The 23521-nt window shown below is 64.7% G+C and overlaps 4 protein-coding genes across 13 annotated transcripts in view; 1 reads left to right on the top strand and 3 right to left on the bottom strand.

Annotated features, from left to right (window-relative positions):
- Window positions 1-1724: 1724 nt before the first annotated feature.
- Window positions 1725-8531, bottom strand: SLC11A1 (solute carrier family 11 member 1). Of its 4 annotated transcripts, none has more exons than XM_038143515.1 (15): window positions 8387-8531; window positions 7695-7798; window positions 6860-6982; window positions 6451-6570; window positions 5564-5670; window positions 5403-5473; window positions 5242-5309; window positions 4954-5109; window positions 4660-4818; window positions 4391-4480; window positions 4096-4215; window positions 3503-3652; window positions 3350-3423; window positions 2743-2896; window positions 2431-2663 (listed from the first exon to the last, which is right to left on the bottom strand). In XM_038143515.1, the coding sequence occupies exons 1-15, from the start codon at window positions 8403-8405 to the stop codon at window positions 2562-2564; spliced, it is 1617 nt and encodes a 538-aa protein (XP_037999443.1). In that variant the 5' UTR covers window positions 8406-8531; the 3' UTR covers window positions 2431-2561. The 4 variants fall into 4 exon arrangements, with proteins under 4 accessions (XP_037999441.1, XP_037999440.1, XP_037999443.1 ...); XM_038143514.1 differs by having other exon boundaries at window positions 7695-7834; window positions 8387-8456; XM_038143512.1 differs by having other exon boundaries at window positions 2285-2896; window positions 7695-7834; window positions 8387-8457.
- A 675-nt stretch (window positions 8532-9206) lies between these two features.
- On the bottom strand, window positions 9207-12051 carry LOC119703121 (ciliogenesis associated TTC17 interacting protein). 5 transcript variants are annotated; one of them, XM_038142415.1, is made up of 9 exons: window positions 11815-12051; window positions 11333-11545; window positions 11148-11203; window positions 10740-10826; window positions 10432-10602; window positions 10121-10245; window positions 9953-10029; window positions 9759-9843; window positions 9207-9525 (listed from the first exon to the last, which is right to left on the bottom strand). In XM_038142415.1, exons 1-9 carry the CDS (start codon window positions 11888-11890, stop codon window positions 9222-9224), a joined length of 1194 nt encoding a protein of 397 aa, XP_037998343.1. In that variant the 5' UTR covers window positions 11891-12051; the 3' UTR covers window positions 9207-9221. The 5 variants fall into 5 exon arrangements, with proteins under 5 accessions (XP_037998343.1, XP_037998345.1, XP_037998347.1 ...); XM_038142417.1 differs by having other exon boundaries at window positions 9207-9447; XM_038142416.1 differs by having other exon boundaries at window positions 9279-9525; window positions 9759-9847.
- A 133-nt stretch (window positions 12052-12184) lies between these two features.
- PNKD (PNKD metallo-beta-lactamase domain containing) overlaps window positions 12185-23521 on the bottom strand; it is an 11507-nt gene continuing 170 nt past the window's right edge. Inside the window, exons 1-9 of one of the 2 annotated variants that reach the window (XM_038142420.1) lie at window positions 15839-15984; window positions 14763-14878; window positions 14539-14651; window positions 14246-14304; window positions 14013-14105; window positions 13621-13784; window positions 13426-13512; window positions 13201-13316; window positions 12185-13009 (exon numbers count right to left, since the gene is read on the bottom strand). In XM_038142420.1, coding sequence (XP_037998348.1) covers window positions 12836-13009; window positions 13201-13316; window positions 13426-13512; window positions 13621-13784; window positions 14013-14105; window positions 14246-14304; window positions 14539-14651; window positions 14763-14878; window positions 15839-15984 — 1068 coding nt within the window. In that variant the 3' untranslated portion in view covers window positions 12185-12835. Of the gene's footprint in view, window positions 13010-13200; window positions 13317-13425; window positions 13513-13620; window positions 13785-14012; window positions 14106-14245; window positions 14305-14538; window positions 14652-14762; window positions 14879-15838; window positions 15985-22963; window positions 23169-23521 lie in introns of those variants that run through there. The other variant, XM_038142421.1, reaches the window with a different exon arrangement.
- TMBIM1 (transmembrane BAX inhibitor motif containing 1) lies at window positions 16278-22199 on the top strand. Of its 2 annotated transcripts, none has more exons than XM_038142424.1 (12): window positions 16278-16409; window positions 19344-19588; window positions 19690-19772; window positions 19843-19907; window positions 20020-20073; window positions 20189-20239; window positions 20399-20438; window positions 20574-20611; window positions 20832-20919; window positions 21029-21124; window positions 21384-21437; window positions 21535-22199. In XM_038142424.1, exons 2-12 carry the CDS (start codon window positions 19372-19374, stop codon window positions 21676-21678), a joined length of 930 nt encoding a protein of 309 aa, XP_037998352.1. In that variant the 5' UTR covers window positions 16278-16409; window positions 19344-19371; the 3' UTR covers window positions 21679-22199. The 2 variants fall into 2 exon arrangements, with proteins under 2 accessions (XP_037998352.1, XP_037998351.1); XM_038142423.1 differs by lacking the exon at window positions 16278-16409 and adding an exon at window positions 16446-16680.

Below are 23521 nucleotides of genomic sequence, written 5' to 3'. Positions count from 1 at the left end.
CCCGTCCCTGTCCCCACCCTCGCCACCTCGGGGGCAGGAGATGCTGAGCGCTCTGCCAGCGCTGCCTCGAGGGTGCAGCAGGTTGGAAATTTCCCATCTGAGCTCATTTGAAATCTTTCCACCTCTCCCCCCTGCGGTTTGGGAACCTCAGGAGGTGAGATCGCCTTTTCTGGCTCAGTAGGGACGTGACTCGTGCCCGCAGGTGACCGCGCTGGGGAACGGGGTGCGGGACTGGGAGGTGCCCCCGCAGGGAGCCGCGATGCTGCGGGCAGGCGGAGCTCGGGCAGTGCCAAAGCCGATGTGCACCTGCAGTTCCCGCACGCTGGGCTCCACGCGGAGCATGCCGGCACCGAGAGCCCCCGGCCAGCCGTGGCAGGGACCAGCCCCTGCTGGGAACAGGGACACTGCATCCTGCCACCCCCTCTGCCGGCTCTGACGGCACGCAGCGGTCGTGCCTCAGTTTCGCTGCCCCTCCTCAGTACGGCAGCCGCCTCCCACATCGGGCAGCCATCGCTGTCTCCTGGTCCACCAGGAGGAAAAGGAAGAAAGAGGCTGTGCTTCCTCTGCTCTCTGTTTTGGGCTGACCTCTGTGCTCCTTTAGCCCAGGTGGAGCTGGATGGGATGTCTGCCTCATCCCCAGCATCGGGCTGGGCTGGGCTGCTGCTCTCTGTGGGGACAGCTGCAGAGGCCACACACTTGTCCCCTGCAGGACCCTCGTCCCTTTGGCTACATCCTCCTCCTCCCTCCCCGGTGAGTCCAGACAGGCCCTGTTAGTCCTCCAATTAATGCAATTAGAAAAGTCTCCGGGCCGATGCCGGCAGCCGTGGTTGGAGCACCACTTCCAGTTCCACTGCCTGCTTGGGGGCAGGCTGAGCTGGGGAGCTCAGGGAGACGCTGTCCCTGTCCTGGGGCTGTGGGACAAACCCAGGCCAGGAGTAGGCAGAGCCCAGCTGGATTGTTGGGGCTGCAGGGCGCGGGCACAAGGCTCCACTCAATTGGGCACTCAGGGACCCTTCTGTCCCACCGAACTGCTCCTAGACTAGAGTCCTGGATGCTTTCTCCTGTTCTTCAATCCAGCCCGTGCCCTGGGAGCTGTGCCCCACCAAGGGCAGCCCCATGGCCAAGGGACCACAGAGATAAGTCTTGAAGGGGGACCCTTCCTCCTAAGGGTTGGGTGGAGGCAGCTGTCCGTGGGCTGAGGGTGCTCTGGGTTGCAGATTCCAGCTGGAGAACAGCAAATCCCACAGGAATAACCCTGCGGACCCCGGTCCCTCCAGCCTTCCGCCCACCGAAGACCACCCCGATGTCCCCCTACCCCTTGGTGACCCTCCCCCAAAGGCTTGTACCCCCGGGCAGGTGCACCCCGAGCCGGGGGCGTCTCCTACTCCTCCTCCCGTGGCTTGGCTCGGCTGCACCCCGGAGAAGAGGGAGCCCCCGCCTTTCAGCGGGCCCCACAGCTCTGGCCCCTCCTTCCAGCAGCAGAGGCCGGGCCGGCGCGCAGGCGGGGGGAGGCACCGCCCCACCCCGTCCGCCATCGCCCTTTTAAGGAAGGGGACATTCTTCACATAAACAAGCGCGGCCCCCGCTCCCGGGGGGGGGTCCCTTCCCGGAGTGGGGGGCACGGGCTGGGGGGTGCCCGGCCCCCAGAATTCCACCTCCAGCAGCCGCCGGCGTGGGTCGGGAAGGGGGATTTCGGGCCGGGGGTCCTGGGCAGAGGGGGGAGCCTTGAAACAGCCGGGCAGCGTCTCGCCAGCGCGGCCCGCGGCGGGGCCGGAGCGCCGGGACCCCCCCGCCCGCCGAGCGGCACCGGGCAGGCCCCGAGCGGCCCCGCGTCCGCATCCGGCGCTACCGGCGGGCGGGAAACGGGGCATCCGGGGCGGAGAAGGCACGCACGGCTCCCCGCCGCCCCGCTCCCCCGCGGGAATGCGAAAGGCTGGCGCCGAGCCCCCCGCGCCCACACGGCCGCGCGGTGGCACCGCTGCCACTCCCCGCGCGGGGCAAGGGCCGCCCCGGAACGGGCCCGGGGGTCCCCGCCCCGCTCCGGGGCCACGCAGCAGCAGCAGCAGCGAGGCCGAGGCCGGTTCCAAACACGCCGTTTATCAGCCGTCCCCCTCCCCCCGAGTTTCGGAGCCCCCCGTGGGGATGGGGCCGGTCCCGGGGCCGGCGGCGGGGGGTGGTTAGCGGTCCCCGGCGGTAATTAGCGGTCCCCAGCCGTGATTAGCGGTCCCGGGGGCCGGCGGTTCCTGGCGGTAATGAGCAGGGGAAGTCTCCGACGCGGCTCATTCACTGAAGCGTCTGTGCCAGCGGATGGGAGAATCTCCCGCTCTATCCCACTCCCCTCGCATCGAGCCTGGACCAGCACCCCGGAATTGGCGGGGGTTGGGGGTGGGAAGAAGCGCTGAGCTCGCAGATCCTGGGGGGAGGGCTGCCTGTCTGTTAACCCTTTCCTTGCTGGGTGCATGTCTGGCCAAAACATGCCCGGACTCGGAATGGCAGCAAATCCGTGTCCAGGAGGCCGCGGTGAGCAGGGATGTGGGGATAACAAGCAGGGATGGGATCTGTCACCGTGTCTCTGTCGGGTCGAGGGCGAGACCGAAATTGAACCGGCTGTGGTGGCCCCGGGCCAGGAACCGGGCTCCATGTGCGATGCTGCATGTCCAGATCTGCAGGGGCAAAGGGGACAGGTCGATGAGCACCCACCAAGGACACTGTCCCGCCCCTGTCCCGCGGTGCCAGCCCTACCAGGTAGGCGACGAAAGCCACGTAGGCAGCCAGTAGCAGGCTCAGGGGAATGTGGTACTCCAGGCCGTGCAGTGTTGGCAAGAAGTCCACCACGAAGTAAATGTTGATGGCGCAGACCAGCCCCGTTATGAGGGTCATCAGCACCTTCCCCGGGCTGCGAGCCGGGCAGTGGGCATCAGTGCCAGGGCAGGGCCCCCACCCTGTGGGCCACTGGGCACAGAGGGCTGGGGGAACTGAGTTTGTAGGTGAACCAGACCCCAACTGGAACATCTCTGAACCTCACAGCTATATTTCACCCTGTGGTGGGGCTCTAGGTGTGGATTTGTCCACCCTCCAAATTCAGGTTGGCAGTGCCAGGGGGATGCTGAGAGTCCAGGGGTGCCCAAGGAACCAGATTGTCACTGGGAGGAGGATGACAAAGATAGTGATGGGGTCTGTTCTGCTCTGGCTGCCCTGGGCAGGTGGGAATGAGCATGCCCCTCCAATGTCCGTACACTAATTGCCCCATGGTGTGGTTTGGGGGGGCAGGATGGGCCAAAGGGAAGGTGTCTGCAGCCAGAGCCCCCTACTCTGCCTCCTCTGTGCCTCCCCGTGCCCTAGCACTCACAGGCTGTTGCTGAAATCCCGCATGAGCGGGTGCAGGCTGGTGAAGGTGAGCACAGGCAGGACGGCGAAAGGCAGCTGAAAGGAGAGCAGGATGAGGATGTTGTGGCTGCCAGGCTGGGGTGTTTGGGGAGGCGATGCCCTCCCACCCCCTTACCAGGATGCTCTGCAGGACGTTGAGCAGGTCATTCATGCCTGTGAGGTGGCTGACATCCTTGAAAGCGGCCACCAAGACAGTGGGCAGGATGGCAAAGGAGCGGGTGAGGAGCACCCGGGTGAAGCGGGACCAGCGGAGCTGCAGGAAGCCCTGGAACACGGCAGAGCCCGCACCTCGCTGTGCCTGCGGCGCCGTGTCAGGGCGACCCCCGGAACCCTGGCTGGGGGAACATGGGGGGCATCTCCCCCTCATTTGTGCCACGGCACCGAGCGGGCTCTTGCAGGGCTGCCGGGCCCCACTAGGTGTCAGCTGCGACTCGTTACAGAGGATCTTGTTAATTAGGGAAACTGCGTGGGGCACCCACAGGGTGCAGTGGGTGGGCACTGTCTCCATCCCACCTCCTGGGGAACAGGGACGCTGGTGCTAGCAAGCTGCCACCCCCCAGCTCCCTGCAGGAATGATGGGCAATTAACCCTTCCAAATACTCCTGGGGGGAGCGTGCTGCCCATGGAACCTCTCTGCCCAGGGCCCACCTGTGATTTCCCTGCTCTCAGCCCCTCCCTGGGGCAAGGGCCGGCAGCCCTATCTCTCACCTCCATGACGAACTGCCCTGCGTAAGTCCCGGTCATTGTGGAGCTCTGTCCCGCTGCCAGGATCCCGATGCCCCAGATGTACAGTGCCACTGCCCCGAAATAGCAGCCCAGGATGACACCCTGTGTAGGGACACTCCGGTGGGCACCCTAAAGTGTTCCCTACCCCAGGCATTCCCATCACCTCCCAGATTTCCAGTGGGGTTATAACCGCCTCCAGCCCCAGGGGTCGATGGGGAGAGTGCTATATCCCCAAATGGGAATGAAAGCTCACTGCACACAGCCTGGTGGCACTCACCCCCTGGTAGATATCCACAGAGACTGTCTTGTTGTTGGTGGGGAAGATGCCGGCATAGTGACTGATGCTGCTGTTGATGCACTTGTTGTGCTGTAAGGCATGGCAGGCACGAGTGTGACGGCCACCCAGCAGCTCCCACAGACACAGGGGATCCCCACACATCGCCTCTCGGGGAATGAGAATGTGCAGTCCCCAGGGGATGCCCGTCCCACTCATGTCCACAGCTGGGTACAGCCATCACGTCCCCGTGGCCATGAGGTGATACTCACCACGTCCTCGTTTCGCTGGTGGTAGAAAGCCTCGCCGAAGACAGCCATGACAAAGAGGTTGATGAGGAAGGAGACAAAGAGGGCCAGGCAGGACTCGGTCAGGAAATACATATTGGCCTCCTGCACTGCCTCCTTCTTGGAGCGGTCGATCACCCGTGTCTGGGCATGGCCAGTGACATGGGTGTCATGGGGCCATGTGAGCACCCCTGTCCCATAGCCAGGACCATCTGGTCCCCACCAAGTGTATCCTGAGGCACCCTGGCACCAGTGCCCATGGCAGTTCCTTGATCTCACCTTGACCAAGGAGGAGTGGAGGAAGATGTTATGGGGCATAATGATGGCGCCGATGATGCCCATGGCCTGCAGCAGCTCCTTTTGCCCGCAGCCCGGGCAGCTGGGCAGGAAAATGCCCTTCAGCACCTCCGCCTGCCTTGGCCTCACCACCACGTACTGGGAAGCAGTGAGGAGGGGCACTGTGAGCTGCCACCCCCCCACCACAGGCTGGTAGCAGTGGGGACACCATGTGGCGGGGTCCCTTGCCAGCCTTGCAGGAAAAGGGCTGTCCCCAGCTCCCCCCTTCACCTCGTAGCCAAAGGTCAGGGCCATGATGGTGATGAGGAGACCGAAGAAAGCCTCCAGTTTGCGGAGCCCTAGAGAGGTCAAGAGATGGGGTGAAACAGAGCAGGGGACACTGGTGCCACGTGGGCACTGGCAGTACCCCCAGCCCTCATCCTGGCACTCACCATACTTATCGAGGAAGAGGAAAAATAGGGTGTCCACGATGGTGATGAGGACCCCACCCCAGAGGGGGATGCTGCAGGATGGCCAGGGGCAGGATTAGATACACGGCCCTCTGTGGAGCAGGGCCATGGGGGAGGCTGGGGGTCCCTGTGGGGAGGCTCACCGGCCAGCTGAGAGCAGGCTGAAAGCAATGGCTGTCCCGATCACCTCCTGCATGTCCGAGCCGATGATGGCGATCTCAATCATGAGCCAGAGCAGCACACGGGGCACCTGGAGGGGACGGGGCACCATGAGGTGCCTGAGCCCACCGTGGTGCCTAGTTCTGGGAAAGCTAGTGCAGCATCCTGGGTGCAAATCCCTGTCTCCAGGCTGTAGCAGGCACCTAGAGCAGCCTGGGGACCCCGGGGGACCTCTCTCAGCTTCTTTCACATTACAATCTCAGGATGAAAGATGGGTCCTAAATCAGAGCCTGTTCCCCCCCCCCCGTCCTCCTCCCTGCCCCAGTGAGAGCTGAGGATAGGACCCGTCTGTCTAGATAGGAGGGTTTGAGGGAGGTGGGGCAGAGGGATGCATCCAACCCTCCTTTTGGGGACCTGTCATTCAGCCAGCATTTCTTTGCTCCCTCCCCCCATCAGGATTTTGACACTTAGATGGGACCCCTAACTCCCCCCTCCTGTGTCATGTGATCCCTCCTCTTGATCCCCCCACTTTCTGTCCCAACACGCCCAGGCCTTCCAGTGTCTCGGCTTGGCGTTGCTGCCCCGACGCCTGGGCTCACTCCCGCGGGGACGCTCTCATGTGTCCCCAGGGCAGACCGGGACGCTGAAGCAGCTGCTTACCGCCTCACCCTGGGTCCCTGTACTGCGGGGGTGTGGGCACTAGGTGGGGGTCACCGGAGTTTTGGGGGCTTCGGGAAGCCCCTGAGAGAGGCAGGTCGCTCACAGCATCTTCCTGCTCCTCTGCAGCCCTGCAAGGCCCCGCTGGCACTGTCACCACCCCAAGCACAGGGTTCCAGACTGTCACCCCCAGTGGCCTCCCGTGGTTGCTCACCTTGGGGTAATAGAGGTAGCAAATCTCGCCCAGGTCCTTGCCGGTCACCACGCCCAGACGGATGGCGAGGCGCTGGCACAGCAGCCCGAGGACGGTGGCCCACAGCAGCACCCACAGCAGCTGGGGGACAGGAGGGAGGGAGGCAGCAGGGACTGGGTGCTGGGCAGGATCCAGCCGCCCAGGGCTCCCCGGTTCTACCAGGGTTGCAGGGTTGCCGGGGTGCAGGTGCTCTCCCAGCCCAGTCAGAGGGGCGCCCCCCTGGCACCCCTGGGTGTCCTCACCCTGTGCCGGGGCCCCCCCCGTGCCCTTCCTGCTCCCGGGCTGGGGAAGCCAGCTGCCATGGGCAGCCGTTGGCGCTGGAGAAGTTACGAAACCCCCGCCTGCTTCCTGAGCCCGGAGCCGGGCTCACCTTGAATCCCGCCACGGCCCCGCATTGCAGGTCTGACTCGACGTTGCCCGGGTCCAAGTAGGCGATGCTCATGAGGAAGCCGGGACCGGTGAAAGCCCAGAGTTTCCTAAAGCTGAACCCAGGCTGGGACAAGGCAGCAGGTCAGAGCCAGGAGCTCCGTTCCAAGCCAGCGTCTCCCATTTGCACATCCAGCCCCCTTTCGGCCGGTGCTGCCCGCGGGGCTGTGCTCAGCGCACGGAGGGCATTTTCCTGACAGCTTTGGAGAGGAAACTGCTGCCCCCAGCCTCTCCCTGTTAGCAGCAGTGCCGGAGGGACAGTGAGCCCCGTCTGACACATTGGACAGTGGTTTGCAGGGGGTCCCAGGGCTGTCAGGCACTATTAATGGCATCCCATGGGATTCCACGGCTGTCCTCTGCTTTTGCTACTCCTCCTGACTAGGGAATACTAATCCTTCCCCTTCTCTGTTCCACTGCCCCAAGACCAGACAAGGATGGGGTGAGGGGTGGGGGGGCCTGGTGGGGTGCAAGCAGCCTTTGGGAGCCCCACTGGGCTCATCCAGGGGTGGCCCAGGAGGTGGTGTGTGAGCAGTGGGGTGATCCTTGTGGCTGGGTAGCATCGCCCCATTGTCTCAATTTCTCCATCTGGAAAACTCTAACCATGGGAACACTCATCCTAGGGTTGTGACTTGCCTGACCTGGGTCTGGGCAGCTGGGGGCAGGTCGCCAGGGCATGACCAAGACACGTATTCCCCACGGCAGCGGCCCTTTGCCTCCCCCCCTCCCAGCAGCACTGTTCCACTCCCCTGCCCTCCCTGAGGGAGCCTTGCAGCACTTACCCCACTGCCCTTGGGGATGCTGATGAGCTCATCCAGGAGGGTCTGGTCCTGAGTGCTAGGCTGCTGTGGGGACATGGGGCCCCTGTTCAGGGACCTGGTGAGGCCTGAGGGGGACAAGGAAGAGGAAGGGAGGTGGCGGCCTGCCAGGGGGACAACGGCACTGGTGAGCTGGCAGCCCTGGTACCAGCTTCCTTCAGTCCCACCTGACCCTGCCTGACGAACCCCATGAGGGGAAAGCACCAGTTTTCCGGGGAGGGCATGAGGATGGCTATATGGGATCTATCAAAAGCTACCCAAAGGGATCAGATGCCACCTCCACCTCAGGTGTCCCTAAAACCCCTGGTCTGAGCCTCATCTTCATCAGGCCAAGAGCCAAGCGCATTTCTGGGCAGCAGGCACAGGAGGGGACCCTACTCCAGCTCCTGCTGCTGGATGGGCATAGAGTGAGGACAAGAAGCTGGTACTGGTCCTAATCCCCCCTTTGCAGCCCACCTACATCCTGGGAATTTGTTGAATCACACTCCCAGGCTTGAGGGAACAGAGGATGGGGCAGGTGGGGAATCCAGGACAGGCGGGGGGGATTGGTGCCCACTGAAAGATGGAGCACAGCGAGGGGGACCCAGGGTGGAGAGAAGGGGGTCTAGGGAACGAAAGGAGGCACAAGGGGACCCAAGAAGTGTTGTGAGGCTGACCTGGTTCCAGTGATGCCATGAGTGGACCCGATCCAGCCACAGTGCTGAGGCTTCCTGAATTCAGCTCTGAGTGCAGTGCCCACTGCCCAGCTTTTAAAGGATCCCCCCCGCAGTTGTGTCATCCCTCCCCTTCCTCAGGAGGAGAGGAGGAGGATAGGAGAAGGAAGTGCTCCTTCCCTACCCTTATAAGCCCACACAGTCTCGGTTCCCCCCTTCCTCCCATGCCAGGAGGCCCCTTCCCTCCCCTTCCCTCCCCTTTGCCTCACACACGTGCAAACACGAGGCACCCTCGCCGGAGCGTGGGAGCTTGTCTGCATGTCACTGTCCATCACGTGCCAAAGGTTCTGCTTGGGTGACTGTGGGGACAGGGGACGGTGTCCCACAGAGCGAAAAGGGAGGGCTGGCCCCACGGGAGTAGGGGAAATGCCAGAGAAGTGGGAGTGAGGAGGAAGCAGGCACGTGTTGCATAAGGAGATCAAAATGCAGCCTTGGCTGCTGGGGGAAGCACCCAGCCAGGCAGCCTCTGGGGCACAGGGTGCTCACATCGCCCTCAGAGCAGGGACCTTCACGCCAAGGATGGTGTGCCAGTGCTGTAGTGCCAAGCTGTGCCAACAAAAGTGGGTACCCTTCTGCCAGCCAGGCTGTGTCCCACAGGGAAATGGGCAAGGGGTGTCTCACAGGAACACGTGGGGTGGTGGCGGGCGCAGGGATGTGAGCCCGGCCCTGCTCCACAGTATGCCCCAGGTACCCCTCCCCCCCCCCAAGCAAGGGCTGGAACAGCTGGGAGAGGGACAGGGTCCCACCCAGAAGGCTTGGTGGGGCTTCAGCACACAGTTCAGCTCCACCTGCCCTCCCTGAGCCTCAGTTTCCCCAAAGCAAACAAGACTGGACAGGCAGTGCTGGCTGCTTTATTTGCTGTTAGCTGGAGGGTGGCCAGCTGGGGAGCTGGGGAGGGGGCTGGCAGCCCCAGTGGAGGCAAAGGGGGTCCCAATGGGCCGCTGGTGGGCGAAGAATTCCGCAGCAAAGGAGATGGTGTCATGTGGCTGCTGGAGGAGCAATGCCTGGAGGAAATCAGACAGCAGTGCCCGGACCTCGGGGTGCTGCTGGAGGTAGGCAGCATGGGATAGTTGCAGCTCCTCCTGCAGTGGGGTGGACAGGATGGGTGGGGTGGGCATGAACATACATTTCCCCCCTGGGCACTGTGCCAGAGTGAGGGGGACAGGAGCCTGGGTCCTTTCCCACACTTAAGAAGGCGTGAGGAAGGATGCTGGTCAGCCTGCCCCCTCAATGTGCCTCCTGGAAACACCAGGGGAGACCTTGCTGGAGACTGGCACAGCCCCATGTCCCTTGTCCCCATGTACACCCATCTTACCTTCCTGTCCAGGAAATAGGAGTAGAGCTCCATGTCCTCCTCCCAGTCCAGGGGTTCTTTGGGGAAGGGGAGCTGGGGCTCAAACCTACCTGGCAGCAGAAAGGCAGGGCAGAGTGTTCCCCCTGGGCTTCCAGACAGCGGGGAGGGGCTGCCTTTGCTGGGGGGAGGGGGGCACAAGCCTCCCCTCTCCGTACCTGACTTGCTGAGGATGGACTCATCCTGTAGAAGCATCAGCACTGGGGAGCCAATCTGCATCAGCTGAGCCAGACGGCTGAGAGGGGAAGAAGAGCTCTTGAGCTTCCCATCCTGCCTCCCTCCAGACTGGCAGGGCTGGGTGCCTCTGGCCGGAGCCCTGTCCTTACCCGCTGGGCAGGAAGCTGCTGTGCCACACGGCGGTGGCGCCTGTGCTGGCGTGCACGGCTCGCTCGATCACAAACACCTCTGTCTCTGCCGAGCCCACCGCCTGCCGCTGGATGCCCAGGGCAGACTGGGGGCGGTACGGCCAGGGGTCAGCCTTGCCTCAGAGCCGCCCCTGCCCCCAGCTGCCATCCCCACGCGTCCCCCCGTGCTGTCAACCACATTCTGCCCACTCCCACTTCCCGCATCCCACCCTGGTGTCCCCAGCCTGAGCCAGACCCCGCCCATCCCACAGCCCTCCTGGCTGGCGGCTCACATAGCTGCAGGTGCACAGGTCGCCCTCGCTGTTGATGGCCGGGAAGACAAGGTCGGGGGGCATTGTCTGCCGGCGGGCCAGCACCCGCAGCAGCAGGAGGCTGGCACCCTCCAGCAGCCGCGCCCGCAGCTTGGCCCGGCTGTATGAGAAGCTGTGGCACTGTGGCTCTGCCTGCAGAGAGACCTGGCTGCCTCATGGGACAGCCACTGCATCCCCAGGGACAGCAAGCCCCCGAGCCTGGGCACCCCCGGCGAGGCAGGCCAGCTGTGCTGCTCCCTCCCAGGATGTGGCCCTGCCCTCAGCCTCACCTCTCCCTCCTGCAGGGTCTTCGTGACCGTCATCCCGTGCTGGTGGCTCACGATGTGGGTCGTCTTCTCGGTGGGGTGTGGTCTGAGCTGCGGGAGGGGGGGGAGGCACGGGGTGGAGGGCAGAGCCAGGGCACCCCTCCTGTGAGGTGACACCCCCAGCACTGCTGTCAGTCGGGGTGCCACACCAGAGGCATTGTGGGAGACTCCCCACACCAGCTGCCGCCCAGAGGAGGGGATGGGGCCCAGGCTGGTCAGGCAGAGCTGGAGTCTAAGCATGACGAAAGATGCCAGACTACCCACAGCAGCCTTGCAGGGGGCACAGCCCCCAGGAGGGCACCACTGCAGGGCACACCCCGGGGCAGCGGGTAGGACACAGGGAAGGGGACATGCCACTGCCACATCAGTCACCTCCAGGCGCTCTTGCTCCTCCTGCTCCAGGGTCTCCAGCTGCCAGGTCACATAGGCTGGCAGAGCAAAGCCATGCTCAACCAATCCCCTTGGAACCGTCCCCATTCCCAGCCCTGGGGGCTGGTGGACAGGGATGTTCCAGCCCTGGGGAGGAAGGAATCCCCCAAAAGCCACCCCTGGCTCACCTTTGAGGCTGCTGGAGGCAGGCACACCATCCCGCTTGCCTCGGAACCTGGTTTGCACCAGGATGCAGCTCTGCACCGGCTCACCTTCCCGCTGGTAGGGTGCCCACTGGGCTGCCATCCACCACTGGCCCTCTGCCTTGTCCCTTGGTGGGGCCCCCACGGCCACCACTGCCAGCGTCTCAGCGAACAGGCACCACTCCAGCTCCTTCAGCCCTGCACAGACGGACGGTGACCCCAGCACAGAGGGACGGTGACCGCGAGGAGATGGTCGCTCTGGTCACTCCCTCCCGAAGTGACTGTCGCCCCTGCCCAGTGCCCCTCCCTGTCTCCATCCCCCCCGCAGGCTGGGCCGAGCCCCTCGCCATTTATCCCTCACTCAATCCCTCGCTCTCCGGCCCCTCCTGCCGGGCCCGGTGCCCCGCACCTTGCAGCGGGCACGGCGCGGCAGGGCCAGGGGGAGGGAGGCTGGAGGAGGCACGCACCGATGAGGCTCAGGAACTCGGCAGCAGCGTCCGCCACGCTCGGGGTGTCCCTTGGGCTCTCGGGAGGGGGCTCCATGCCTCGCCTGGCGGCTCCTGCTGCCGGACCCTCGGGTGAGGGGGCGCGGGGCTCCCCCGGACCGCGCCACCCGCCCCACGCGTGCCCCTGGGGGGCAGTGACACCCACCCCGCCTCGGCACCCCGGGCCCCCGCCGCCCCCGGGCCCCCGCCCTGCCAGGCCCAGCCGGGGCCCCCGACGCCGCTCCGTCCCCCCGGCAACGCCCGGCACCACCCCTTAAAGGGGCCGCGCCCCGCCGCGGGGTTCAGCGCCGGGGGTCCCCACCGACGGAGAGAGAAAGGGACGAACAGGTGTAAAATCGATCCAGTCTTTTATTGGGGGCGTGGGGGTGATTGTGGCTCCGATCCCCAGCGAAGCAGCACCCCCCCATACCCCAGCAGTGTGATCCTATGGCCCGTCCCAGTGTGTGTGTGTGCGTGTGTGTACGTACAGGGGGGCTCCGGTGTCAAGGATGGGGTGCTGCAGAGGAGCCCCTTGCCTGGAGGTAGTACTGCCGGCCCGCCTCCCCTTGCTGGCTCCATCCCAGCCCCCACAAAGGAGATGCACAACACTGGCGGCTTAAGGGGAGGGGGCTGAGTGGTGGTGGTGGTGGTGGTGGTGGAGGGGAAATTGGAGACTCCCAGAAAAACGGGGGTGGGGGATTGTAGGAGAAGCCCTTGGTGCCATTCCTATAGCCCCAGCAGTGAGGTGGGGGGGCTACAGACCCCCCGAGAGGGGATTGAGGTGCTTCTATGTGACAGCTGGTGACCCCCAAGTTCGAGGGAGCAAAGGCAAGGATCACTTATGGGGCGCCCACTCTTAAGGGGGTGTCCACTCTTCCCCCTTCCCCAACCCTGCACCCCAGGAGAGAGATTCACAGCAAAACAAACCACAGAGTCTTGGGACCCCTGTGCCCAACCTTCACCAGGCCGCGTGGAAAGGGGGGACCCGGGGAGTGGGGAGGATCTAGGTGGCTTGGTAGAGGTCCTTGCGCCTCCGCACCTCCTTGAGGACACGGGCACGAAAGGCGTCGGGGTCCTCCCCCATGCCCTGCCACAGTCCCAGTGCCTCCTGCAGCTCCGGCCGGTGGGTCCGCAGGAAGGGGTTGTAGGTCTGCTCTTCCCCCAGCGTGGAGGGGCACTGTGGGGGCAGCTGCTCAGCTCCCGTGCTGGAGGCAGCACCTCCGGCAGGGAGCTGGGGATGCCCCCAGCACCCCCTGCCCCTATGGCACCCACCACGCAAGAGGGTGCTGGGGTGCAGCATCCCTGCCAAGGGAACCCTGTGAGGGGTTGGGGTGGTGGGTGCTGCGCGCAGGGACCCCCACGCCTCACCGTGCTCCTCTTCTCCTGGCGCTGCTGCACCGCCCACTGCAGCTTCTGCTCCAGCGCGGAATTGTCCAGCTCCAGGAGGCTGGCGAAGGTCAGGCACTCCAGTGCGTATTCGTGGCCTGTGGACCCCCGTACGCAGCCCTTAGCATCACCCACACCAAGCTCTCCCCCTTGGCAGCGGGACTAGGGGGACACCAGCAGCTCTGCGCTGCTGTTGGGGACACTCACCTGGCCAAAGCAGCGTGTCCTCGCCCAAGCCCATGGCCACGTCCAGGGAGGCGAGCATGGTCTCAGGGGAGCCCTCAAACGGCCTGCCTGGACCCCCACACGACTGCCTGTCATGGGGGGGTCTGGGGGTACCCCTAAGCCCATCCCAGGATGGGATAACCCCCCAACACCCCGTCTGGGGTTGGGTGCACTCACCACAGCCAGCAAGGAAGAGGAGGTCCCCGGAGAAGAGGCAGGGGGGGCTGCCGAAGGGGCCTCCGTCCAGCACATAGACCATGTGGCCCACAGTGTGGCCAGGTGTGGCCAGCGCCTCGAAGGTCAGGCAGCCCACGGTCACCTTCTCCCTGTCTGCAAGTGGGCTGTGCCGGGAACAGGGGGCACCGTCAGGGTGCTCCCCCCAGCCCCAGCACCTCAAAACACGCCCCTCCCCTGGCAACCCTTCTCGCACACTGGTGTCAGGAGCATGCCAGGTCTCTGCCCAACATGGAACTGGGGGGATGAACTGCTGGGTGAGTGCTGCAGACAGTGGTCATTGGGAATGAAGCCCCCCCAGATTAAACAGGGGTGCTAGGGGGTGCAGGACTTACTTGGTGAGCTGTGGGATGGCATCGAGAGCGCTGCCATACACCCTGCAGGAGTTGTGCTTCTGGCAGAGCGCCTCGTTCCCTCCGCTGTGGTCCCTGCAGACAGGGAGGTCAGAGACCCTAAATGTACTCCCCCATACTCCCCCCACTAAATAGGGCAGGGCTGGGGGTCACCTCAGGTGGGGCTGCCTTCACAGCAGCTGCCAACCCTTCCAGGGCCACCTCTTGCCCCTTACCAGTGTTTGTGTGTGCAGAATATGGCTTCCAGCATCACCCCCTCTTCTTCAATGACAGCCTGCGGAGGAAATATGGACAGAGAGATGAGGGGGCACAGGAAACCCAGGTACCAGCTTCCCCCTAAACACTGCCTCCCCCAGCTCCCCTGTCAGGCTCCAGTCTTGCCTCGGGCACTAAGAGCTGCCTATTAGGGGCAGATTTGCTCCCCTCTAACACCAAAATACAGAGACATGCCACCCCCTGCCCTGCAGACAGCCAAACACCAGGTCAGAGTGGTTGTGGGGGGTCTGACCTGTACAGCCAGCGGGTCAGAGGGGTCGATGACGGCCGCTTGGCTGGAGCCAGTGTCGATGACCAGGTAGCTGTAGTTGTTGGAGAGTACGGGAATGGGCAGGATTTTCACCCCTGGGGGGGAAGAGACAGGCAATTCGGGATGGCAACCCCTCCCCAGCCCAAAGTGCCAGTGCTGGGGGGCACTGCAGGGCCGAGGCGTGGGAGGGGCTTGCCAGGACTCACCCGGGAAGCAGTAGGGCTGGGGCACAGAGTGGCCGTGCGGGTACCGCTCCCGGGCCTTCTTCACCTGCCGCTGGTAGAAGAGGTAGCCCAGGCGTGTGCGGGCGTACAGGCTGTACCTAGGGCAGACACCTCTCGGCATTAAACCCCAGTTCTACTAAGGAGACCACTTGGGAAGGGGGCTACTGCCGGGGCTGTGACTCCCACAGGGAACACATACAGGGCCACTTTCTCATTCGGGGGGGCTACAGGTGTTGTGTGTGTGTACCCCACACCCAGATGTGGGAGGGCAAAATTGGCTCCCCGAGCAGGCATCCTCCAGCTCCTTCGAGTACCAAGGACTGGGGGGGCATAGCTGCGGGGTGCTCACCAGGAGGGGCTGGAGCTGGATGTTCCTCCTCATGCTCCGGGGAGATAGCGGGGAGGGACATGCTCAAGCTTGCCACGGTCCAGGGAATCAGAAAAGAGGACCGAGGAAAAGGGAGGCAAGAAACGCCCCCGTGCATGTGGGGATGCAAAAGACACCAGGCTGCGGGGCTCGGAGGGACCTCCCCGTTTGCACGGCAGCGATTCGGGACGGGATGGGGAATGGTGCAATGACGGACATGTAAAGACCCAAGTTGCAAAGCCCATTCCCGCCCGAGGGCACCCCTGGATGGCACATCGGGAGCGATCCATGCAGTAGCGGTGGGAGCCCGAAACCGGGGAGGTGGGGCTCCTGCCAGCACCAGGTAGCCCGACCACGGCCGGGGCACCGGGGCAGGTCAGCGGTGACACCCGACGCCCCGCACGGGAGTGTGACCGGCACCGCGCGGGGGGAGCCGGTGGCTGATCCCCGGCCCCGGCGGCCGGGCTGTCACCGCCCGCCCCCACTGCCCCGGCCGCAGCGGGCTGAGCCCCAGCCCGGTCTCTCCGTGCCGGCGCGGCCGCAGGTTCCTCCCCGGGCGGCTCCGCAGAGGCAGCGGAGGGCGGTGGGCCTTCCCTGCCGGCGGCAGCACAAAGGCGGGCGGCGGCGGCTGCCTCTCCGCGGGGGTCCCGCAGCGGCGCCCGCTCGCGCTGCCGCTCGCTCGCTCACTCACCCCAGGCGGAACAGCAGCGGGGCGGCGAAGGCCATGAGCGCGGCGGCGGCGCGGCGGGCGCGGCGGAGGAGGCGCAGGCAGGCGGCCCCGAGCCCGCGCGCCCCGGCCGCTGCCGCCGCCGCCGCCCCGCCGGGCCCCGCGGCCATGCCGCCGACCGGCGTCACGCGCCCGCCGCGCCGCGCCCCCTGCCGGCCCCGCCGCCGCGGCACCGGGAGCGGGGGGGGGCACACGCTCGGCACAGCGCTGGCGTCACCGCCGAGAGGAGGGGATTCCCCCCCCGCCGCCGCGAGGGGTGTCCCCCCGCTGACGTCACTGCGAGAGGAAAGGGGTCCCTGAGTGACGTCAGAGCCGGCGGGAGGGAAGTCCCGGGGTGCGGGCGAGGGCCAGCGGGGTCCGTCCCGGGAGCAACAGGCGGGAGAGCGCGCCCGCTGCCGGTCCCGGCCGCGCCGGCTGCAGGGCGCGGAGCCGCCGCGGGGGGGCGCGGTGGGGGCGGCTGCCCCCGCCCCGTCCCACCCGTCCCGGCTCGTCCCGTCCGGCGGCGGCCGCAGCCCGGCGGAGCAGCGCGCAGCAGGTAGGGCGGCCCGCCCCGCTCCGCGCCCCCCGCCGTTCCCGAGTCCCGCCTGCGGCCCCCGGCGGTCCCTCTCGTTCTCTCGACTCCACTCCGCCCGCTTCCTCCCCCCACCCCCCTGACCCTGCGCCCTCCGGTGTGCCAACTCTCTCCCGAGCGTCCCGGAAGCCGACGGGGACTGGGCGAGGGTGGGCGGCCGGTGGCTAAACAGCGGGGACGCGCTGCGACACCCCGCTCCCCTGTCACCGGAGTGTGTGGGGGACGTCGGATTGAGGTCCGGCGGCGGGAGGGGGGACAGGGTCCCGGCGAGGAGGGACGCGGGGGGACGGGACCCCTACGCGCGGGGTCCCTCTGTAGCTCTGGTGCTGTTTTCCGGACCCCGCGCGATGGCGTGGCAGGGAATCGGGCGTGGTGCGGGGTGGTTCGTGGAAGGGCAGCGACGCTTGTGCTGTGGACGTGTCCTCACGGACATGGGTGTCCTCACGGACCCCGTGGGGTGTCTCGGGAGGGGTGGACACGGGTTTGTGCTCGGCAAAGTGTGGGGGTGACTCCATGGGGGTGCGTGGGGACCAGCACTGGGTAGTGTGGGGGTGCCGGGGCTGGGGCACGGGAGGATGCCTCTGTCCCATGTCTATGCCCTCGGGAGAGAGCTTGCAGAGGGGCAGGGATGTGGGACAGGTGATGCTGAACCCCAGTAAGCTTGTGTCGTATGTGAGCGGTGTGGGCCAGTGGGGACATCCCGCCTGGGTGGGCAGTACTGACCCTCTTGTGTGAACTGAGCAGACTGGCCTGAGCTGGCCCGGGCTGGGACGAGTTGTGCTGTGCTCTGTTGGATTGTGCTGTACTGAGCCGTGCTGTGCTGCAGGAGGCAGCTGTGTCCTGTTGTACTGTACCAGGCTGTGCCATGCCATGCCAGGCTGTGCCACTCTGCTGTGCCATACTAGGCTGTGTTGTACCAACCCATGCTGTACTGGTGGAAGCTTCAAAGTTCTTCAAGAGTGAGGTGCTTTCTCAGGCAGCCTGAACGTGGGGAGCTCTGTTCCCTGCCCCAAACCATGATCCCCTCCTAAGGTGGTTGTGTTTCCCCCAGGAACCTGTGGAACTGGTGGCAGGGGTCCGCCTGGCAGGAGTGCCACGGTGGATGGTGGGGACACAACCATGTGCTGCCCATGAGATTGTGAAAGGGATTGGTTGTGTCCCATGTGCCTGCTATATGTGCCTTATCTGTGCTGAGTCACGGTGCCAGTGCAGAGTAGCACCCTGTCCCCAGGGACTGTGTCATGCCACTGAGCTGGCCCTGGGTTGCCATCTGCCATCCAACTGGTGGCCTCGGTTTTGGGACCGTGCAGTGCCATGGACCTAGGAGGGTTCGGCTGCCTGCTTCCCTGGGTGTGGCAGCTGCTGGGACCCGTCAGGCTGGTTCCTTCCCTGTGCCCAAGGCTACCCCAATGTGGTGGAAACAGGAGGGGCTGGAGCAGTCACAAGGTGCTGGTCATGGGCACAGGGTAGGACCCTGCACCCTGCTGGTCTGGTGCCGGCCACGTACACCTCGCTTTCCCCAGACACCTAGGCTCCCTCCTGGGGACTCTGCTCCCCCTGTAACTTGTCAGTCACAGAGGCTTCCCTAGAGTCAAGGTCCTATTTTGGGCCCTTCCCTGGCCCCACAGATGAGGCGGTACCAGGGGGTCCCCTGTGCTTTCTGGGAAACCACAGTGTGGAGAAAGTGAACTTCCTGTCCGCATGGTCACTGCCACGGCTATTTATTTTTGGTGCTGTCGTCATCACGATGATGAAGGGCAGTGTGACTGTGGCAGCTCTGCCGTGGCTGGCGCAGTTGGATGGCAGGAGGGATGGAGGGACAGACACGGAACTGCTCTCCCCAGCCCGGCATGGCTGGCCTGGGTGTGCCCCCGGCGTCGCTGCCTGTCCAGCCCAGCTGCGGGAAGCACTGGCGTCACACAGGAGGACGTGCCCAGTCCCCTCCTAGCCTGGTCCTGGTTAGGATCAGATCCCCGTTCCTTCCCTGGGATGGTCCCAAGATCACATCACCGCTGCGGTCAAGAGCGTCCTGGGGGGTCCTGGCACCTTCCTGGGGTCTGGGGTGCCAGTGCTGAGGGGGGGGGGAGGTGGGTAAAGGCCTGGCACTCTCTACTGGCAGCGCTGTTGTTTTCCTGGCCTTGGAGATCCTGCTTTCCTTCTTCTCCTCCTGCTGGGACCAAGCCCAGCTGGCTTGGAGCCCGGGCGCCTGCTCGCAGCTGCCGGGGGCTCTGTGAGGGGCCTGGTGAGGCCGAGGAGGGGAGCTCAGCCCCAGGGGGGGTACCAACTCCTCTCCCCGAGGAAGAGTCCATCTCCTGTAGAGGTGATGTGGGTGTCACATCCCCTTGTAAGGGGACTCAGGAGTTCTGGAGCCCCTGTGTGATGCATGCAGCTATCACACCATTTTGGGTGACAGACACCCCCAAAATGGGAGTGGCAGTGGGATCTGCATGGCTGTGATGAGGATCAGACCCTGTGTTTCCATCCCAGGCAGTTGGCAGGGTGATGCCCTTTGTCCTCAGTGTGGTGCTATCAGGAGCCACAGACCAGCCAGCCAGGGGTGCTGCTCCTTCCTCCCTGGCAATCTCAGGGCGGGCTTCAAAGACCGGGGAGGTCAGATCCCTCCTGGAAAGGTCACGTCCTCGGCGCAGCTTGAGTCAGCGCGTGGCTGTGCCCTGCCCGCGGCTGGCCACTGACGCAGGTGCCGGGGACTCAGGGCACAGGAATGCGGGTGGCCCCGGCCAAGGGGACATCCCTCGCCTGTTGTTGACCTGCTGGCATTGAGGCCAGCTTGTCAGGTGTTGCGGCTGCACGATCCCCTCTGTGCCTGCACCTGTGGCTCCACGCACCAAGAACGGGTCCTGCCCGGCGAGGCTGACCTGTGTCTTCTGTCTCCTGCAGGTGCCCGTGGGAGGCGCAGGGAGCCGGCATGTCACATCCCAGCGCACCCCCGCTCTACGATGACAAGAACCCCCTCTACCCCCCGCCCCCTGGGGGGTACCCCCAGCCCCCCCACTATGCCGGGGGGTACCCGCAGCCTGCGGGATACCCGGCAGGGGCGGGGTACGCGCAGCCAGGGGGGTATCCAGCGTCAGGGGGCTACCCTCATCCCGGCATGGCCATGCCCACCATGCCTGTGCGGTTTGGTAAGTGGGGCACCTTGGTTTTTTTGGGGGAGGGTACTAGAAACAGGGGTGCTGTGAGGGGCTGCATGGCTGACCCTGGTGCTGAGGGGTGTCCCCCACAGGTGATGGCGGCCTTGGGGATGGCTCTCCCTTCCAATCAGTTGACTGGGATGATAGGAAAGTCCGGCACGCCTTCATCCGCAAGGTGAGTCCCGAGGGGCCAGGGACACCTGTCAGGGTGGGGGCCCAAGTGCTGACCCCCCTGCCTCTTGCAGGTCTATGCCATCATCTCCCTGCAGCTCCTGGTGACAGTGGGAATCATCTCTGTGTTCACCTTTGTGTGAGTAGAGGCTTCCTCCTTACCTTTGTCCTGAAAAAGAGGGGAGCTTGAATTCAGAGGGGACAGTAGCTGCTGTCTCCTCTCCCTCACACTTGTGCCTCCTGTCCCACAGCCACCCTGTCCGCTCCTTCGTCCAGAGGAATGCTGCTATCTACTACGCCTCATAGTGAGTAGGGGCTCTGCCGGCTCGTGCCCCCCCAGCTTGTGCCCCCCCATCCACAGCCTCCCAGGCTGATCCTGGTGGGGGTTGTGGGGCTCACGCCTGCTGTCTCTCCTTGCAGTGCGGTGTTCCTGGTGACCTACCTGGTGCTGGCCTGCTGCCAGGGTCCCCGGTGAGTCTCTGGGCCCCCAGGGTAGGGTGTGTGGGTATGGGGGGTGTCTCCAGAGCATCAAGATAAGTTTCTGCCTGGGGCTGCCCCTGGGTGGTGGGGGCCAGGGGGACACGACATGGTTGTTGTCACTAGCTTACCTCTCTCCTGTTCAATCTTCAGGAGGCGCTTCCCCTGGAATGTTATCCTGCTGAGCATCTTTGTGAGTGGGCTGGGACTGGCAAGGGGTCTTGGTGGTGCCCCCATGGCACCCCAGCTCCCCCTGGGTGTGCTGGGAGGGATAGGAGGACATGTGGGCAGGTGGGCAGCCTACTGAGCTCACCCTTCTCTCCCACAGACGCTGGCCATGGGGCTGATGACGGGCACGATTGCCAGGTATGCCCTGGGGTCTCTGCGGTTACAGAATCTGGGGTCTCTCCTGTCCTCCACCATGCAGCCAGCTCAGCTGAGAGGCTGCCAGGAGCCAGGGGATGCTCCAGTCCTTGGGCATAGGGACTGCAAAATTCCTGTCCAGGATCGGGGCTGTGGGGGAGGGTCTCCAACACCCCTCTGGCAGGAGGATACTGAAGCGGGAGGTGACTTTCTTTGTCTGTAGCATGTACAACACGAAAGCTGTCCTGATTGCCATGCTCATCACCGCCATTGTGGCCATCGTTGTGACCATCTTCTGCTTCCAGACCAAGGCAAGGAGAGGGCTTCACCCTGGCCTGCCCTCTGTGGGCCAGGTGTGGGGAGCTGGTCAGTGGGGACACCCTGGGCTCTCCTGTGACATTTGTGTGTCCCCCCCATCAGGTTGATTTTACATCGTGTCCGGGGCTGTTCTGCGTGCTGGGCATCGTGGTCATGGTGACCGGGATCATCACTGCCATCGTCCTCTCCTTCAAATATGTGAGTGGGAAGGAGAGTGGGGTGCCGTGGGTATTCCAGGTCGGCTCTCCCCAGGGCTGGTGCGTGCAGGGGGTTTGGGTGGTCCCTTTGCTGGGAAGCAGGGTGTGGTAGCAGCCGTGGAAGGCAGCTTGCCTGCAGGGGGGAGGTGCGTCAGCATCGGCAGCAGCTCCTCAGGAGCCGGGTGCGGGCAGGACGTGCCCTGCCTCGCCTCTGCCTGCCAGCAGCCCGGCTCACCCTGCTGCGTTCCCTTCCCGCTCAGGTGCCCTGGCTCCACATGCTGTACGCGGCCATCGGGGCCATCGCGTTCACACTGGTGAGTTGACGGCTGGAGCGGGCAGAGGGTGTGGGGCAGGGACTGGGGAGGGAAGAGTTCCCCCTTGGTCCTTGCCTGACCCTCTCTGTCCCTGCAGTTCCTTGCCTATGACACCCAACTTGTGCTGGGAAACAGGAAGAACACGCTGAGCCCCGAGGAGTATGTCTATGGTGCCCTCACCATCTACACTGACATCATCTACATCTTCACCTTCATCCTGCAGATAGTGGGCCGGGATTAGCCCTGGGACCCCTCCTGTCCCTCTCCAGCTGCCCCCCACCCCTCCTCTGGTCTCTGTACAGGATAGTCTGCTTACTGTGACTCTTAATGCTTTGGCATTCCTACCTGTAGGCTGCTAAGGAAAGGGCTTCCCTTGATCATCCCCCACAAGCTCTGAGGGCAGTGGGGGGGACGGGCTGCCAGCGTTAAGGCAGTTTAGCCCAGCTTTGGCACCACTTACCGAGGCTGTGCCAATGGCATTGAGCTGGCAGCGGAATGTCACAGCCCTGCCTGGGCACAGGGAGCTGGCAGCGGCTGCTGGGATCACGTTGGGATTTTTTGGGAGAGAACAGTTGGTGTCATTCACTCTGTGCCTTAAATGTGGCTCTGGCCATGCCCCCTCCCTGAGCTGTGGCTGTGCCCGGTGTGGGCAGGGGGCAGCTGGGACCTCCGTGGCAGAGCTCCCATTGCAGAGGCCCCGCAGCCATGGATGTGGGCAAAGTTGCACTTGCTAAATAAAACACTTCAGTTTTCCAGACAGTCCCAGTCTTACTCGTGTGGCAACTCCCTCAAAAAACCTGTGGGCGGACTCAGTGGGGGCTGCGGCCTGGTGCAGCACAAACACTGATTTGGGATGGGAAAACCAAGGTCAAACTGCTCCAAGCCTAGCCTCTCTCCCCTGCCTGTAGCCCCTGCTGTTGTGGGCAGAAGCCCAGCTGCAGAACAGCTGGGGCCCCCACTGCTGAGGTAGGCAGAGCCCGGGGCTGAGCACTGAGGGAGCAACCACCGTGGCACTGAGCTGTTGCACTTTATTTCCCCCTGTTGAGCTCTACAACCACTTCATGCTCTGGACGGGCAGGGCAGATGCCACTGCCACGTGTTCCATGTGGCTGGTGTCACCGTGGCCAGTCCCTCCAAGGTGCCGCAGTGACAGCCTGGGCATGGGGGGCAGCTTGGCTATGCCCCCTTGATCATCCTGTTGTATCGCTCCGTCTCATACTCGCCCTGGTTGGCTTCCATCATTGCTCGGCGGATTTTGAGCTGCTCGAGGCGGTTTTTGTCCACTTGCCGTTTGGTCAGGAGGAAGAGGATGATGCCGGAAGGCAAGCCAATGGCCCTGCAGGACAGCCAGCAGTCAAGGAGATGGAGAGAGTGGCTGGGGAAACAAGGGTGCTGTGCCACGCTGGGGCTGCATGGACAGTGCCCTGTTCAGCACTACAGACCCCAAGACCCCTGCTCCACCCCGGGCCCCACAGAGCGGTGCAGCCTGCCAGTGCCAACCCTCTGCCACCAGCTGAGCCACTCACCAGGCCACCCCCACCGGCTTCATCGGGTTCTTGCCCTTCTTGCGTGAGGGGATGTACTCCACCCCCTCGGGGAGCCCCCCGCTGCCAGGCTCCTGGCTGGCCCGTTGTCCCGCTGGCCGGGGGCAGCTCTGCCCAAAGGGCCGCGTGCCCCGCGCCTCCGGCCGCCCCCAGGCCCTGGCTGAAGCTCTGGCTGCCACCAGCAGTCCTGCGGGGAGAGAAGCATTAGGGAGGGGCAGCCATGGGGTAGAGTGTGGGGGGCCCAGCCGGGCTGTCTGAAGCCCCTGTCCCTGCCCTTATCCCTGCCCTTATCCCGGCCCTTGTCCCTGTCCGTCCCCGTTCCCATGCCCCTGCCATAGGCCCTGCCCTTCCGCCAGGGGGCGCTCGAAAGCGCAGCCTCAGCCGGGGGCGTGACAACACAACTGGGGCGTGGCCAAGCGCGGCGGGGGCGTGGCCCTAAGCCCTCTCCTCGGCGGGGCGGGGCGGGGGCTCTTGTGCCGAAGGCCGCGGAGCAGTGCCGTGAGGGAGGCGGCGGAACGGTCCCGATCCCCCCGCCCCGGG

Source organism: Motacilla alba, chromosome 7 (assembly GCF_015832195.1).
Source record: "Motacilla alba alba isolate MOTALB_02 chromosome 7, Motacilla_alba_V1.0_pri, whole genome shotgun sequence".
Classification (NCBI taxonomy): domain Eukaryota; kingdom Metazoa; phylum Chordata; class Aves; order Passeriformes; family Motacillidae; genus Motacilla; species Motacilla alba.
Note: the sequence above shows the minus strand (reverse complement) of the source record. Positions and strands in the feature narration are given on the sequence as shown.

Coding starts and splice junctions, on each gene's coding strand:
- TMBIM1 (XM_038142424.1), top strand. CDS start 19,372: ATGTCACATCCCAGCGCACCCCCGCTCTACGATGACAAGAACCCCCTC. Junction 20,074..20,188: donor GCTATCTACTACGCCTCATA/GTGAGTAGGGGC, acceptor CTCTCCTTGCAG/TGCGGTGTTCCTGGTGACCT. Junction 20,920..21,028: donor TCTTCTGCTTCCAGACCAAG/GCAAGGAGAGGG, acceptor CCCCCCCATCAG/GTTGATTTTACATCGTGTCC.
- SLC11A1 (XM_038143512.1), bottom strand. Junction 6,983..7,694: donor GCATCCCCAAGGGCAGTGGG/GTAAGTGCTGCA, acceptor GCCTTGTCCCAG/CCTGGGTTCAGCTTTAGGAA. Junction 4,819..4,953: donor TCCACTCCTCCTTGGTCAAG/GTGAGATCAAGG, acceptor GGCCATGCCCAG/ACACGGGTGATCGACCGCTC.
- LOC119703121 (XM_038142415.1), bottom strand. CDS start 11,890: ATGGAGCCCCCTCCCGAGAGCCCAAGGGACACCCCGAGCGTGGCGGAC. Junction 10,827..11,147: donor AGGAGCAAGAGCGCCTGGAG/GTGACTGATGTG, acceptor CCCCTCCCGCAG/CTCAGACCACACCCCACCGA. Junction 10,246..10,431: donor ACCTGTGCACCTGCAGCTAT/GTGAGCCGCCAG, acceptor TACCGCCCCCAG/TCTGCCCTGGGCATCCAGCG.